General features: G+C 37.1%; 2 protein-coding genes across 2 annotated transcripts in view; both read right to left on the reverse strand.

Annotated features, from left to right (window-relative positions):
* Nucleotides 1-811: 811 nt before the first annotated feature.
* Nucleotides 812-3,704, reverse strand: LOC122022491 (DNA-directed RNA polymerase III subunit 2-like). Its single transcript, XM_042580512.1, has 3 exons — nt 3,583-3,704; nt 1,156-1,287; nt 812-1,031 (listed from the first exon to the last, which is right to left on the reverse strand). The coding sequence occupies exons 1-3, from the start codon at nt 3,667-3,669 to the stop codon at nt 981-983; spliced, it is 270 nt and encodes an 89-aa protein (XP_042436446.1). The 5' UTR covers nt 3,670-3,704; the 3' UTR covers nt 812-980.
* A 15-nt stretch (nt 3,705-3,719) lies between these two features.
* Nucleotides 3,720-13,895, reverse strand: part of LOC122022492 (DNA-directed RNA polymerase III subunit 2-like) — a 36,922-nt gene continuing 26,746 nt past the window's right edge. The window contains exons 31-34 of the mRNA XM_042580513.1: nt 13,436-13,561; nt 13,311-13,366; nt 12,794-12,864; nt 3,720-3,852 (exon numbers count right to left, since the gene is read on the reverse strand). Coding sequence (XP_042436447.1) covers nt 3,763-3,852; nt 12,794-12,864; nt 13,311-13,366; nt 13,436-13,561 — 343 coding nt within the window. The 3' untranslated portion in view covers nt 3,720-3,762. The remainder of the gene's footprint in view (nt 3,853-12,793; nt 12,865-13,310; nt 13,367-13,435; nt 13,562-13,895) is intronic.

The raw sequence follows: 13,895 nt of genomic DNA on the forward strand, positions 1-13,895 counted from the left end.
AGACCTCATGGATCTACTCGATAAACCATGAATATAGTTGATGTTCTGTATCAATTTAATTAAGGGTTCTATTTGTAAATTATGGCCGAATTCGAAGGAGCAACGAAAGGATGGGAGTATTTGTACGACACAGTGAATCCTCCTATGACATACAGAGATTTCAAAGCGCCTAATATTCTTCTTGATGAGTACAACCCAAAGCAATATGATTTGGCCTTGCAAAAGTCGGGCCGATCGGCGATAAGAGCCATGTCTCAACGAGGATGATGGGCACTTATGGCTACTGTGCTCCAGAGTATGCACTCACAGGGCAACTGACCAAGATGTCTAATGGCAAACTGACTGAGGAGATCCTTGCTGCAGGGCCAAACTTCTGAGCCATGGTGAAAAAAAGAGCAAAAATAGAGAAACAAATAGGTAGTTTGTGTCTAATGGCAAACTGACTGAGGAGATCCTTGCTGCAGAGCCAAACTTTTGAGCCATGGTGAAAAAAGAGTAAAAATAGAGAAACAAAGAGGTAGTTTGTGTGGAAGAGTTAAAGCTTAGATGATGCCGATTAACACATGTAGATTGCTGGATCAAACATGCATTTTGTGATTGCATAGCTTGTGCTTTCTTTGTGTGATTGGAAGACCAAATGCCATCTATGAGGTGTGTTGCACATATGCTAGGAAACAAAGAAACTTAGAAGTATAGAGAAGAAAAAGAAGAATTAACTTCAGAAAAGAAATACAGAGAAGAAAAAAAAGCTTCTTTATATTTTTGAAGTGCAAATTTAGAAAGAAAACAAAAACAGCAAGCATTCATTGGCCTGATTTATGCTAAATTTACGCTATTTTGAGTCTTGCAGTCACCTATTACAAAATTCATCTATTCTTGTAGTCACCTCTTACAAAACTATCATTCTCTATTCTTGCAGTCACCTCAGTCCAATGCAAACTTCTCCTCAATGATGATTTAAGCAGAACATCCACGTGTCCTCATGCTTCAGTTAATTTCAAACGCAGAACAATATTCATGGACTGCAATTCCTGATAACATAGGAGAAAGATAAAAGGAATAATGTGAGCCCATTCATTCTACATCAGATTTGAATAGACAAGGAAAGCAAGCAAATGACACGGAATGACATTGTATAACAATTTAAGTTCTTGCCTGGAATAGAAGCTTGGTGGCGTATGGAAGTTTTATAGTGCACATATTGTGGCCACTTTTTTTGCACATTGAACAAGTGGATATCCCCGACTTGTAATTATGGTACCCTAACAGATCACATTGCCTGCAGACCTGGAAGAACAATGGTTCTAAAGTCAGCAACTGATATTTTAAAATCCAAAGTCAACTTTCAATAACTAGATGTGGCCTGGTTTGATCAAAATCTACTGGCAGTTCAATGCTGTTCCACATTTGTGAATACATGAACTGATATAGGACCAGATACATTAGGCTTTAACAGGATTTACTTTACCTGTATACATAGGGTACAAGATAAAGACAAGTTGCTACATGAAACATATCAATCAAACTGTGCTTAGATTCAGGTGAGAAAAGAAGAATTTATACGTTTCAGGTGGTTTGAGTATGGAAGTAGTTTGAAAAATAAACAAGGTTTTGCAGGTAACCAATCAATCACTTTTTCCTAATATCTACGCGTATCATTTATTGCATGTTGAAGACTGTAGGATATAACTTAAAAGAACTTCGAATTTTTGTACTTATAGACACGGGTAGGAGTTGCCACGTGAAGTCAATCCAACAATAAAAGATGTTTTTCCGATCCTTTGCCTGAAGGGAAGAATCAAGAACATAACGTTGGAATGAACTAAAGATCTATGGATCCTACAATCTCATTGAAGATTCACATGAACAACCATGTATCAAATAAATAGTTTAATAACAATTTTAAAGCTACAATCTTTAACAATTGACTTTTAATTAGTTTAACATATGATTAAAAGAACGAAAATAAATTTGACCTAGCAATAGAGTTTCACCATATAAAATAAAAAATACTGCAACATAATTTTTTTTAGAAAAAAAGCAATTGCTATATAATTTTACTTAATAAACATATTCTGCTATTTGATATATCATTATATAAATAAGTAAATATATTAGTTTGGCATAAGAAAAGATAATACCTTTATTGCTATCATATTATTAACTTGTATCATAATCATCATCAAGCCATCTTTATCACAACTAACCATCCAGTCAAACTATATGGGTTGGGCTAACATAGATCTTGTGCCGTCATTGAACATCATGCAATTTCATACTACTAGTAACATCTTTTTGATAACTGGAAATTATTCATAGTGGCTTCTGCAAGAAACCAACAATTTGCTAGTCTCGGCTAGCGTTCTTGAATAGCCAAAATACTTATGCTGGTTATTGGTTTCACGTCGCACAGGGCCAAATGTGGTGGACATATCAGCAGAGAAAGGTAAGCACTAGGTCACGCATTTCTGACCTATCTTTGCTAGCGCCTAGGCATGTAATCGAGCCAAACTAAGCTGAACTCTTGAATGTTTGAGTTAGCTCGTTTATAATCGAGTCAAGCTCGAGCTTTATTTAACGAATATATTCATGGTTCACGAGCTTATTCGAGCTTTTATCAAGCCTAAACGAGCTTAATAAATATAAATTATAAATTTAAATATTCATTAAAAATTAAATTATATATTTAGAAAAAAAAATTATAATATTCTTATTAAAATTTATAATTTTATTCTAATAAAGAAATTTAATATATTTGTCTATATGTTTCATAAGTAGAGTGTAAAATCTATAAATTTAATATCAAAACTATTATTTTTTCTATTTAAAAGTTGATTCATGAGCTTAACGAACATGCTCATGAGCTAATGAATCGAATATTGTGAAGCTTGAGCTTGGTTTGTTTATTTTAACGAGCCTCATTAAACAAACTCAGACGAGCTTTTATCGAATCGAGTTTCGAATAGCTCATGAGCGGTTTGGTTCATTTACACCCCTACTAGCGCCCAATGTTTACGTTTACAGGTGTCCTAGGATTCAAGATTCAACACACTGGATTTGGTACCCGGGCCCAACTTGATGAAATCAGGTCAGACGAGTCAACCAATTCTACCCTCCCAACTTCTGTTTCTAACTCAGTCCCTAACAAAACCAAATCAATAGTTCTGTAACATTCTCCTGATGTGCCTGCAAATCTTTTCTAGGAATTTGCCAAAGTAGCTATTCTAGATATTTTGTCCTGCTTATTCATACTACTTGGAGTTGCTTACTAGCTTGCAAATAAAAGGCTCACTGCAGTTGTATATTTGGTTGGATGATGAAGTCCTACAAGGCATTAGCAGCGTTCCTGATAATCCATATAATAAAATTGCAGCATAGTTAGACAATGGAAAAAATGTGCTTTCATTGATAAAAAAATAATTGAAAACAAATTTCTCAAAAACTGAGAATAACTGGGAAAATAAACCTCATAAATAACTGAGAATAACTGGGAAAATAAACCTCATTTAATGTAGAAAATCACTGAGCACAAATTTCAATAGACTAATACTGATCCAATGAGCATTCAACTTGTTCAAGTACCTGAACTTCGTATGGGTCACTGGACAGCATCATACGTTCAGATATCACCATACTCACACCATGTGCTATCAAGCAGTCACGTTCCATTTCTCCTAGATGCAGTCCTGCAAAAGGAAACAATAAAGAAAATTTTAGTTGAAGATTAAAGACACCAACATTTGTTGTCAGTTTCAAACATGATTATGATAAAACAAGACTTCTTCCTTCATTAGGTTGTCTGGTCAGTAACGTAGGACGCCCTTTAGCACAAACATGCATTTTATCAATTACCTGTAGGTCAAGAAGACATGGTCATTATTTACCAAAAAGTCTATGCTGGAATATATATATATATATAGCACAGTCTCACAATAAGTATGGCATTTCTCAGCATGTAAAAGATATATAAAGAGAGGTTTGATACATCGCACACCTTACACCGCATACCCGTGCACACCTAAAAAAAATTTTCTTTGTGCTTAATACTATAACCTAACCCCTAAATCCTAAAAGCAAAATCCTAAATGACAAACCCGCAAGCTAAACAAAAAACAAAAAAAACGTTGTCGCGATCGAAGTCTGCAGGGGACAGTCCAGGTTAACATCATGATATATATATATATATATCCTGTCCTAAAACGGTGAAGGTGGTTGGCTGGGAACTTGGCTCTGATGTTGACCAAACGAAGATTCCTTGCTCACTGTCCCACATGTCAAAAGGAGCGTTAGCGACCGGGCTAGGGAAGAGATCTTCGTCACAAGCTCTCCGATGTCCAAGTCAGTGATCGAGTCGAGTAGATGAATAATGGAATGAACAGTAGCAAAGGAACATGTGCAATCACGTAGCGTCGCGTACCTATGCCAATAGATGGAGACCCCTTTTTATAGTGTCATTGTTGTGTATGCACGAATCTAAAAGCACTTCTACAAAAGGACAAGCAATAAAGAGGATCTGACATCTTTCTCAAAATAGACCCGCAATCTTTGTAATTGACAGGCTAGAAGCTTCAAAAGTGCAGTTTGCATGCAGAATATCCGTTGTCCTTCGTGGTACAAAATGCCAAAAAAGAATATTAGGCCATTGGACTACGAAGCCCACAATAGGCTCACCTGGCGAGCCGACCGAATCCCTAATATGTCCAACCGGATATCACTCGTAAGAGCCGCCCGGTCGACTTTGAAGAATGCAATCAGTGACTTGGCATTCGCTCGGCTTCTTTACTTGGACTAAAAGCTTGGGTGGACCAGGTGTCCAATACGTCTGATCAGACGCATGTCCGATCGGCGAGAGCACTTGATCCATCTTATTAACTGCACTATCTTCGTGTGCCAAAAGACTTTAGGACCCAATGTCCGACCGGCCAAATGGTCCGGTCGGACAAGCTTTCAATGCCCTTGCCCATGGTGTTGGTCGCTTCTTGACTTTGACTTTCACATTAGCCGATCCTCGAGACTTTGACCTGCCTCGGGGAGGCCCCACCTTAACCGCCGTGTGTGTATATATATATATATATAATGATTTTATGTTGTAGACTTACCGTCCGAACGTACAAGTGTTCATTTTTTTTTTTTTTTGGTTTGTTTAGCTTGCGGTTATGTCATTTAGGATTTGGCCTTTAGGGTTTTAAGGTTGGGTTATAATATTAATAACAGAAAAATTTTCAAATAAAAAAAAAATTAGGTGTACACGGGGTGTGCGACGTAAGGTTAGTGGCGTATCAAAACTCTCACTATATGATACCCTACTTACCTTGTGGTGCGCTCACAACCATATGTAATTTTTTATTTTTTTTATTTTTATTTTTAATTTCTTTAGCTTAAAACTATAACCAAAACCTTAAACTTTAAAGTCTAAATCCTAAATTCTAAACCCTAAGCTAATAAAATAAAATAAAATAAAATAAAAATATACTTGGTGCTCACCTTGTGAGCACCATAAGGTAATAAGGTAAACATTCTTGTATACTATATATATATACTTATTAAAGGTTCAATATTAACCCACATGTCCAAATAAAATCTGCTAAAGCTAATATGAAATTTCTATCACGACAAACTTATAGACATGATCAAAAAATGAGCTAATAAAAAAACTCCAAAACCATAGGAAATGGATACTGAATAGGATATTCATGGCTACTAAAATAAACTCGATAAACACTTACTATAATAAGTAGATGCCATGTGTTCAAAATATGATTTGAGAATTAAGACCAGACCAGACAACAATAACATACAGCTATCTTGTCCTTGCCAAGTAATAACAATGTCTCCCTGATCAATAAGTGGCTATTCTCATATGTCGAAGGCCTAATGCCGCTATTTTTGTGAGTTGCAATGTGTTTGTATCTTTGCATGGTAGAGATAACCTTCTTCTTTGAATCTGCTCCTTTATTTTCCATCATACCAAATATTTCTAAGTTTGTTATGGAAATTGTAAAATACCGTAAAGGACGAATAACCTTAAGGGAATTTTTAGGGATTTCTGGGAATTTTTTGGAGCGCGTATGACGAGTTTAAGGGGATGAATTTATAGGCTAAGTGGAAGCCTATTGGATATCCTAATTAAAGTGGGAGTTGATAGAGTTAATTAACCTATGGTATATATCAAAACCTAAGTTAACATCCTAGGTTTCCTTTTATTCCCTTCTCCTCTTTATTTTTCCTCCCCGATCCCCAAAATCTCGCCGACCTTCTCTTCGTCTCCCCCAACCCGATCATCTTCCTCAACCCGAAGACGCGCCACCTCGTGACGCCTCTTCTTCCTCGTGAATAAAACCAATCGGCCAAGGAGGAAATGGGCACTTCTTGTCCCTGTTTTTCCTCTCCCTCACGCCGATTTCTCTCCATCTCCTCTCGATCTCTGTCGAACCCAAATGTCGAGCGTCCTCTCGCGTCGCCCCCGGTCGCCACGGCCCGACATCGGTCGCCAGCCATAGAGCGCCTCCCGATCTCCTCTCGCTAGAAGCCAAGCACCCAAGTCCTTCATTCTTCTGTGCCCTAGCTCCCGATCCACCACCGATCGAGTTCTCGTCTTCCCGATCCGAGGCGCCACCTCTGCACGGGTTGGTTTTCGGCCAGGAGCAAGGATCCAAACCCTAGTTTTCTCTGTGCTAATGTCGCCTCCTTGTCGAAGGCCAAATCGGAGACATCGCCGGTCGAGGTAGAGCTATCATTCTCCTCCCGTGCCCTAGATTCCACCGTCGGATCCTTCTTCGCCCACCTCTCCAGTCACTTTCTATGAAGTCTCCGGCAGAAAGGAAGCGATTGACACCGATTTAGGTAAGACATGGTTGATATCAGATTTGGTAGGGATTGGAGTTGCATTTTCTGTATAGGGATGTTGTGTTTAATTGGTTGGCCGACCACTGTAGATACAGTCACCGTTTACTGGCAACAGCTTCTCCTAGCTCTAGCAACAGTTCCTAGCAACAAGGTTTTCCGGCCATGAGTCAGCAGTGGTGGCTTGAGTTGAGGTAAGGTGTAGAGAATTTGATCTTTGCAGTAGCTTACACTTGGAATTGAAGCTAGGAAAGATTAGGTATGATTGATCCAAGTGGTTGTCTTGATAATTAGGGTTAAACGTTGGATCTAATCTAAGTTGCGGGTTAGACTCAATTTATGTAGTATACTGGGATTAATGAGGGAATTTGGGGTTTCTTGGTTTAATAGAAATTTTGATTTAGCTACTAGATACATATTAGAATGGGTTAATTATATGCATATTGTTATAGGACTTTGATTCGAGACGAGCGTCTCGACGTGGGATCTATCTGATACGACCTTCTTTTTAAGGCGGATACCTTTGACTTATCTCTTTTGATATTGTCATTCAAATATGCATAATAGGTTATAGCTAGTAGTAATGGTTATGTTTATATCTGCTTTGGTATGTCACTACTTGATACCCGTAGTATGCCCATATTGTTATCTGCTATGCTTTTATGCTTATGCCTCTTGATTCTTGCCATGTGTACTTATGTTCATAGAAGTAGTGACATACAATGTATTACCGGGTACAGGTCTAGCTATTAGATATACTTGGCATGTGTACCTAGATTTATTACCTGGCATGTGTACCTAGATTTATGATACCTAGATCATTGTTATGAACTCGGTTTTCCTTTTGGTACATATTATTTGGAGGCTAATATTTTCAGGAGTTACATGCTTTAGTGTCATGCACCATTTTGCATGATTGCATGCTGAGCGATTGTCGACTCTTTTATAGTTGAGCACATCGCTAGTTACATGATCTATACACACAACCACTAATGGGTTAGTGGTACATCAAGCAAGGTGTGTACAGTTTGCTCTGTCAAGCTTCGCTGGTCCGCTCATGGGTAGTGGTGACTGCAGCGTGGTAGCGGATAGGGATCCCTCCTCTTGACTATGACACAGGGAGATGAGAGCTTAGGCTCCCCCACTATGTTTGGGGTAGGAGGATAGGTGTAATCCGACAGCATCCTGTCCACTCAGTCACTCAGGAGTAGTGATGACAGAGTGCACAGTTGTCATAGCCCTACCCACTCGACCCCACCATCACGTGTGAGGTGGCTGACTGGCGTTAGGGGTGACCATGTCATTTGTATCATATGCATGGATTGCATTTAATGCTTGTGATTGCTGCATTTTGGATGTTGTATTTTGGTGGTTGCATATGATTGACATGCATACAGGAGACATTATGTATTTGGTTTAACGACCCTGCACCAGTTGGTATGGTTCACACCCTTATGTTCAGATAGGAGGTCTTGGTGAGTACAGTTTCTTCTGTTGTTCAGTTTTGTATTATCTGTTATTGTTCATGAGACTGTACTGCATGATTATTACTAATAGTTATATCTTACTATGTATGTCTGATCGATACCCGTTGAGTTCTTGAACTCACTCTGTTGATTTATTCCTATTTCATGTTGAAGCCGTCAAAAGGTTCCAGTTGCTAGTCCCCACTCCGTGTCGAGATGGTTTTATGTTTCGGACTTTGGTTCCTTGTTATGTGATCTACAGACTTGTGATGTGTAGTTCTTACTGTTGGTTGCTACTCGGAAAACCTAGAGGTTCCACTGTACAAAATTTTGTACAAAGGTCTGAACCTTTTCCTAGCTACCATGTGTTCTTTTAAATTAAATTTTGGATCGCCTGCGGAACTTAACACGTTTGATACAAAACTTAATCTATTTGTTCTTTTAGGTTTTGACTTGGATCTCCTACGGAACTTAACACGTTCGACCCAAATCACCTTAAGTTATTAATTCCATTAAATATTAATTTCCATAATTGGTTCCCAGTACTGACGTGACGAGGCACATGGCCTTCTTGGATATGGGAGCAACCACCACCGACTAGACAAAACCTTTTATAGAAATCTAATATTTAATTTCCTAAAATAACTTTAGGTTAACCGAAAAGAACAATCAAATCACAAGGAAAAATAAAACAAAAGAACACAACTTCGAAAAACATATTCGAAATACTAGAATCGTAAGCCTCTTGTATTTGGTATTATTTCCATAAATAACTAGCATGATGCGGAAAGGAAAAATTACTAGTTATACCTTCTAGAAAGACCTCTTGATCTTCTACCGTATTCCTCTTCTAACCTCGGACGTTGTGTGGGCAACGATCTTCTGAGATGAGAAACCACCAATCACCTTCTTCTTCCTTGCAAGTTTCGGCTATCAAAACATCTTCTAGGATGAAGAGGTTCGGCCACCACCACCATGCTCCAAGGGATGCTAGAAACGAGGCTTGCTTTCTCTCCTTCTTCTCCTTCCTTGATCCGGCCACTAACAAAAGCTCCACCAAGAGGTAAGTTTCGGCCAACAAGAGGAGAGGAGAGAAATAGGGCCGGCCACACCACCAAGGAAAAAAGAGGGAGAAAAATATAATAGAGTCGTTAGCTTTGAAGCCTCCTCTACCCCCTCTTTTATAATCCTTGCTCCTGGCGAATAAGGAAAATTTAATAAAAATTTCCTTATTTTTTCATTGGAAAGGAAAAATTATTTAATTAAAACCAATTTTCTTTCTCAATTTTATTTTTTCGTCCACACCATATCTCCAAACAAGGAGAGTTTTAATTTATTAAAACTTCCTAATTTGTCTCCAGAAATTTATAAAATTTCTCCAATAATTTAATCCCTTCATGATTGGTTTATAAAAAGGAAATTTAATAAATTAAAATCTTTCTTTTAAACATGTGGATAAAAGAAAGTTATCTCTAAAATTAAAATCTCTTTTAATCTACAAATAAGGAAAGATATCAAATCTTTTCTCAATCTTTGTAGAAACTAATAAAAGAGAATTATTAATTTTTAAACTTTCTTTTAAATCATGAACATGGTTAAAAAGGAAAGTTTTCTTAAAATTTAAAATCCTCCTTTAATCAACAAATAAGGAAAGATTTCAAATTTTAAACTCTCTTTTAAACATGTAGATGATTTACAAATAAGGAAAGTTTTTACCAAAAATTAAAACCATCCTTTTAAACTACAAATAAGGAAAGAGATTAATCTTTTCTCTTAATCTTTTGTAGAAAGTTATAAAAGGAAATTTTTAATTTTTAAACTCTCTTTTAAAATCATGATATCCACATAAGAAATAATTTTAATAAAAATCCTTTTAATATTCTAGTGGCCGGCCACCTAAGCTTGGGACCCAAGCTTTGGCCGGCCACCTACATGACTCATCCACTTGGTCTTGGCCGGCCCTAGCTTGGGTTCCAAGCTAGCTTGGCCAGCCCCATTGGATGGGTAAGAAGGTGGGTATGCGGTGGGTATAAATCTCTATATACTAGAGGCTACGATAGGGACCGAGAGGAGGAATTGGTTTTGGTCTCCCGATGAAATTAAGCATCCCGTGTTCGCCCCGAACACACAACTTAATTTCATCAATAATAATTCATTCCACTAAAGAACTATTATTGAACTACCGCACCAATCCCAAATTACATTTTGGGCTCCTTCTTATTATGAGTGTGTTAGTCTCCCTGTGTTTAAGATAACAAATGTCCACTAATTAAGTAAGTTACTGACAACTAACTTAATTAATATCTAGCTCCAAGAGTAGTACCACTCAACTTCATTGTCATGTCGGACTAAGTCCACCTGCAGGGTTTAACATGACAATCCTTATGAGCTCCTCTCGGGGACATTCTCAACCTAGATTACTAGGACACAGTTTCCTTCTATAATCAACAACACACACTATAAGTGATATCATTTCCCAACTTATCGGGCTTATTGATTTATCGAACTAAATCTCACCCATTGATAAATTAAAGAAATAAATATCAAATATATGTGCTTGTTATTATATTAGGATTAAGAGCACACACTTCCATAATAACTGAGGTCTTTGTTCCTTCATAAAGTCAGTATAAAAGGAACGACCTCAAATGGTCCTACTCAATACACTCTAAGTGTACTAGTGTAATTATATAGTTAAGATAAACTAATACCTAATTACACTACAACCTTCCAATGGTTTGTTCCTTTCTATCTTGGTCGTGAGCTACTGTTTATAATTTATAAGGAACCGATAACATGATCTTCTGTGTGTGACACCACACACCATGTTATCTACAATATAAATTAATTGAGCAACTACATTTATCATAAATGTAGACATTTGACCAATGTGATTTTTATTTCTAGATAAATGTTTATACCAAAAGCTAGGCTTTTAGTATACACTCTAACACTTACACTCGTGCATTTTATATCGAGTTTTTTTGGTATGCTGCCCATGCTTTTCCGCTGCGATAGTTTTCCGTTGTGGGTTGTGTTTACCTCTTTGTAGTGGAATAGGTTTTATATTAAACTACGTGGAATGTTTACTTATTTTATCATATATGTTACGCCCGTGTCGACCGAGGATTGAGAGGCCCTGAGGGCTATGTATTTCAGGATTCAGATTGTCATCGATACAGGAGAGATGTTGCTGGATTTTCGTCTGGCGGAGATTGCTCTGACAGAAATGCTTCATGTTCCTACTTTATTGTCAGATTCAATAGTGCCTACTCCATTGTTTGTTCTTATTTCATTTTCTTCCCCACACTAGCAATAGAACCTAAAACAATGCGAACTTACAAGACCTAAGCAAGTAACAACCACTTGAGATTATGCTACCCTTGTGTCGCCAACTCTAGTCCCTGCACTACCTTTGGTTTAGATCATCCCATTGTTCTTAGAAAATAACCTTACAAATGCACTACTACAAAAGTACACACATGATTCCACATTATTTTTTATTTTTACTTGTCGTCTTCAATGACATTTTGGAACTAATTTCTCTTCCATCCTCCTAATAAATCCACGGGTGGAAGTAAATATTGTTTACAGTGCAAAAATTGTGAACCAATCAAGGGCCCGAGGCGAAGACATACACACAAATTTATGGTGTTGATTATCTTCATAATTTTTCTCCTATAGATAAGACCACACGTTCAACTCATACTAGCCTAGAGGATGTTTCAGTGCAGTATTTGCAATGTATTTCTTTGGGCTAGGGAAATGCATTTCTAATAAGACTCTGAACCACAGTTTAAATCTCGTATAGTACGAATGGCACAAGCGAAATATTTCATTCCGCCCATCGATACGATGCAGAGATCAACTCATCAGGGTCGCGCGACCCACTCGACCGCCCAGGAGGGGTCGTACGACCCCATGGCCTTGCCGGAGGGGTCGCGCTAGCATTGGCCGGTGGCTGGGTTGCAACAGTCAATGTTTAATCGAAACTTAATTTCATAATATAGTTTATATTAAAAAATATCAAAACCATTTTGGCATGACATGATACAGTACCAAAACTGTATCGGTCTATAACCGAAGATCTAATATGGCTCGAAATTTTAAACATTGAACATGTTTGAGAATTTGATTCCCTAATTTTTTTTCCTTGTGCTTCTTTAAACACTTGATCCCACTTCATACAACCCTCAGATGACTTGTTGACAACTAACAAAATTCTATTAATTCTTAAAACTGTCTTAGGATTAAGAAGGCAATCAAAAAATTTATAGTTCCAAGGATGATTATAGAAATAAAGTTTTTGGCTTACTAAATGGTATTTAGTAACATTGTTGACACCTAACAACAACATTGCACAAACCATGAATGGCAAAAACATTTTGATAGCAGAGAAACATTTCAGAACAAGATAATCTCATTGAAAGTTTGCCAAATCTCTTTGCAAGGACACATGAGAAATGAAATATGTGTACAATTACCATATGTTTCAACTTCTGATAGTAGATTGGTCCCATGAAAATGTATGCTTGTAATGGACAGCCTGTAATACCTAGAACATTCAAATTACATGTCAAATATTTTCTGGTCAGCAGAACAAGTTGAAATAACAGATAAGGAAAAAGTCATGAGACTCCTGAATATAGACAAAAAAAACACAGAGCAGACACAAACTTGAATGAATATACACAAGTGGATGTGCATTGCCCTCATGAGGCCAACTAATGCTCCTCCATTTTTTTTTTTCCATTTTTTTTCAGTAAGGGAATTTTGAGCTAAACACCTACCTTTTCACCTTAGCTATCAAATTACAGAAAGCTTTGCAAAATAAACCCAAGCAACTTGTGGCCTCATGCAAATCAAGACAGTATTATGAAAGGCTTGATATCAAAATAGAGAAAAACTCATTAAGTTCCTTCCAAATTTGATTTACTTTATATAAACTATTCATAAAACAGGCTCAAATCTTGAAGTAATTTCTTATAAGAGAAGACATACCTGAGTAGAGGAAATCTTTGCCGCTATAGCTAAATCCGTGCTTCACAAGTGTGTTCCTGGAATTTTACAAAATGTGTAAGTTCATGGTCATGGCTAGAAATCTATAGTATTAAAAGGAAACACACCTTATGTCTTCAACCTTATCAGCATGGACACTAGGTTCTTCAAATGCATCACCATAATGAAATCGACCACAAGAAACTCCAGCTTTGCCACCAATAAGCTCAAGCATTTTGCCTATTGTCATCCCACTATTAATTGCAACTGATGTTAGAGCCAGTAATTATGTTTTAAAGGTGAAAATCTATATTCCAAACTATGAGGAGATTTCAAGCAATAATAGGAAAATCAATGATAGAAATTTGGGGAGAATACTAATATAATCTCTACAACAACATATAAATATGAATATCAAAAGAATTGTATGATGAATGAGAAAAGCTGAGAGAAGAAATTTTAATGTCTCTTCGACATTAAAAGGCGTATAGAAATTTTAGAAAAAAGGAAAAAAGAAAGAGGAAAAAGCAAAGCCTTTAATTAGGAATTCATATAATAGACGAGAATACTGCCCATAAATAATGAACC

The sequence above is a fragment of the Zingiber officinale genome, chromosome 9B, assembly GCF_018446385.1.
Source record: "Zingiber officinale cultivar Zhangliang chromosome 9B, Zo_v1.1, whole genome shotgun sequence".
Taxonomy (NCBI): Eukaryota; Viridiplantae; Streptophyta; class Magnoliopsida; order Zingiberales; family Zingiberaceae; genus Zingiber; species Zingiber officinale.

Excerpts from the sequence above, each read along its gene's own strand:
- LOC122022491 (XM_042580512.1), bottom strand. The coding sequence starts at position 3,669 with ATGGAACGTGACTGCTTGATAGCACATGGTGTGAGTATGGTGATATCT. Across the intron at positions 1,288-3,582 it reads GTGACCCATACGAAGTTCAG|GTCTGCAGGCAATGTGATCT; the intron begins GTACTTGAACAA and ends TTGTTCTTCCAG. Across the intron at positions 1,032-1,155 it reads CCACCAAGCTTCTATTCCAG|GAATTGCAGTCCATGAATAT; the intron begins GCAAGAACTTAA and ends CTATGTTATCAG.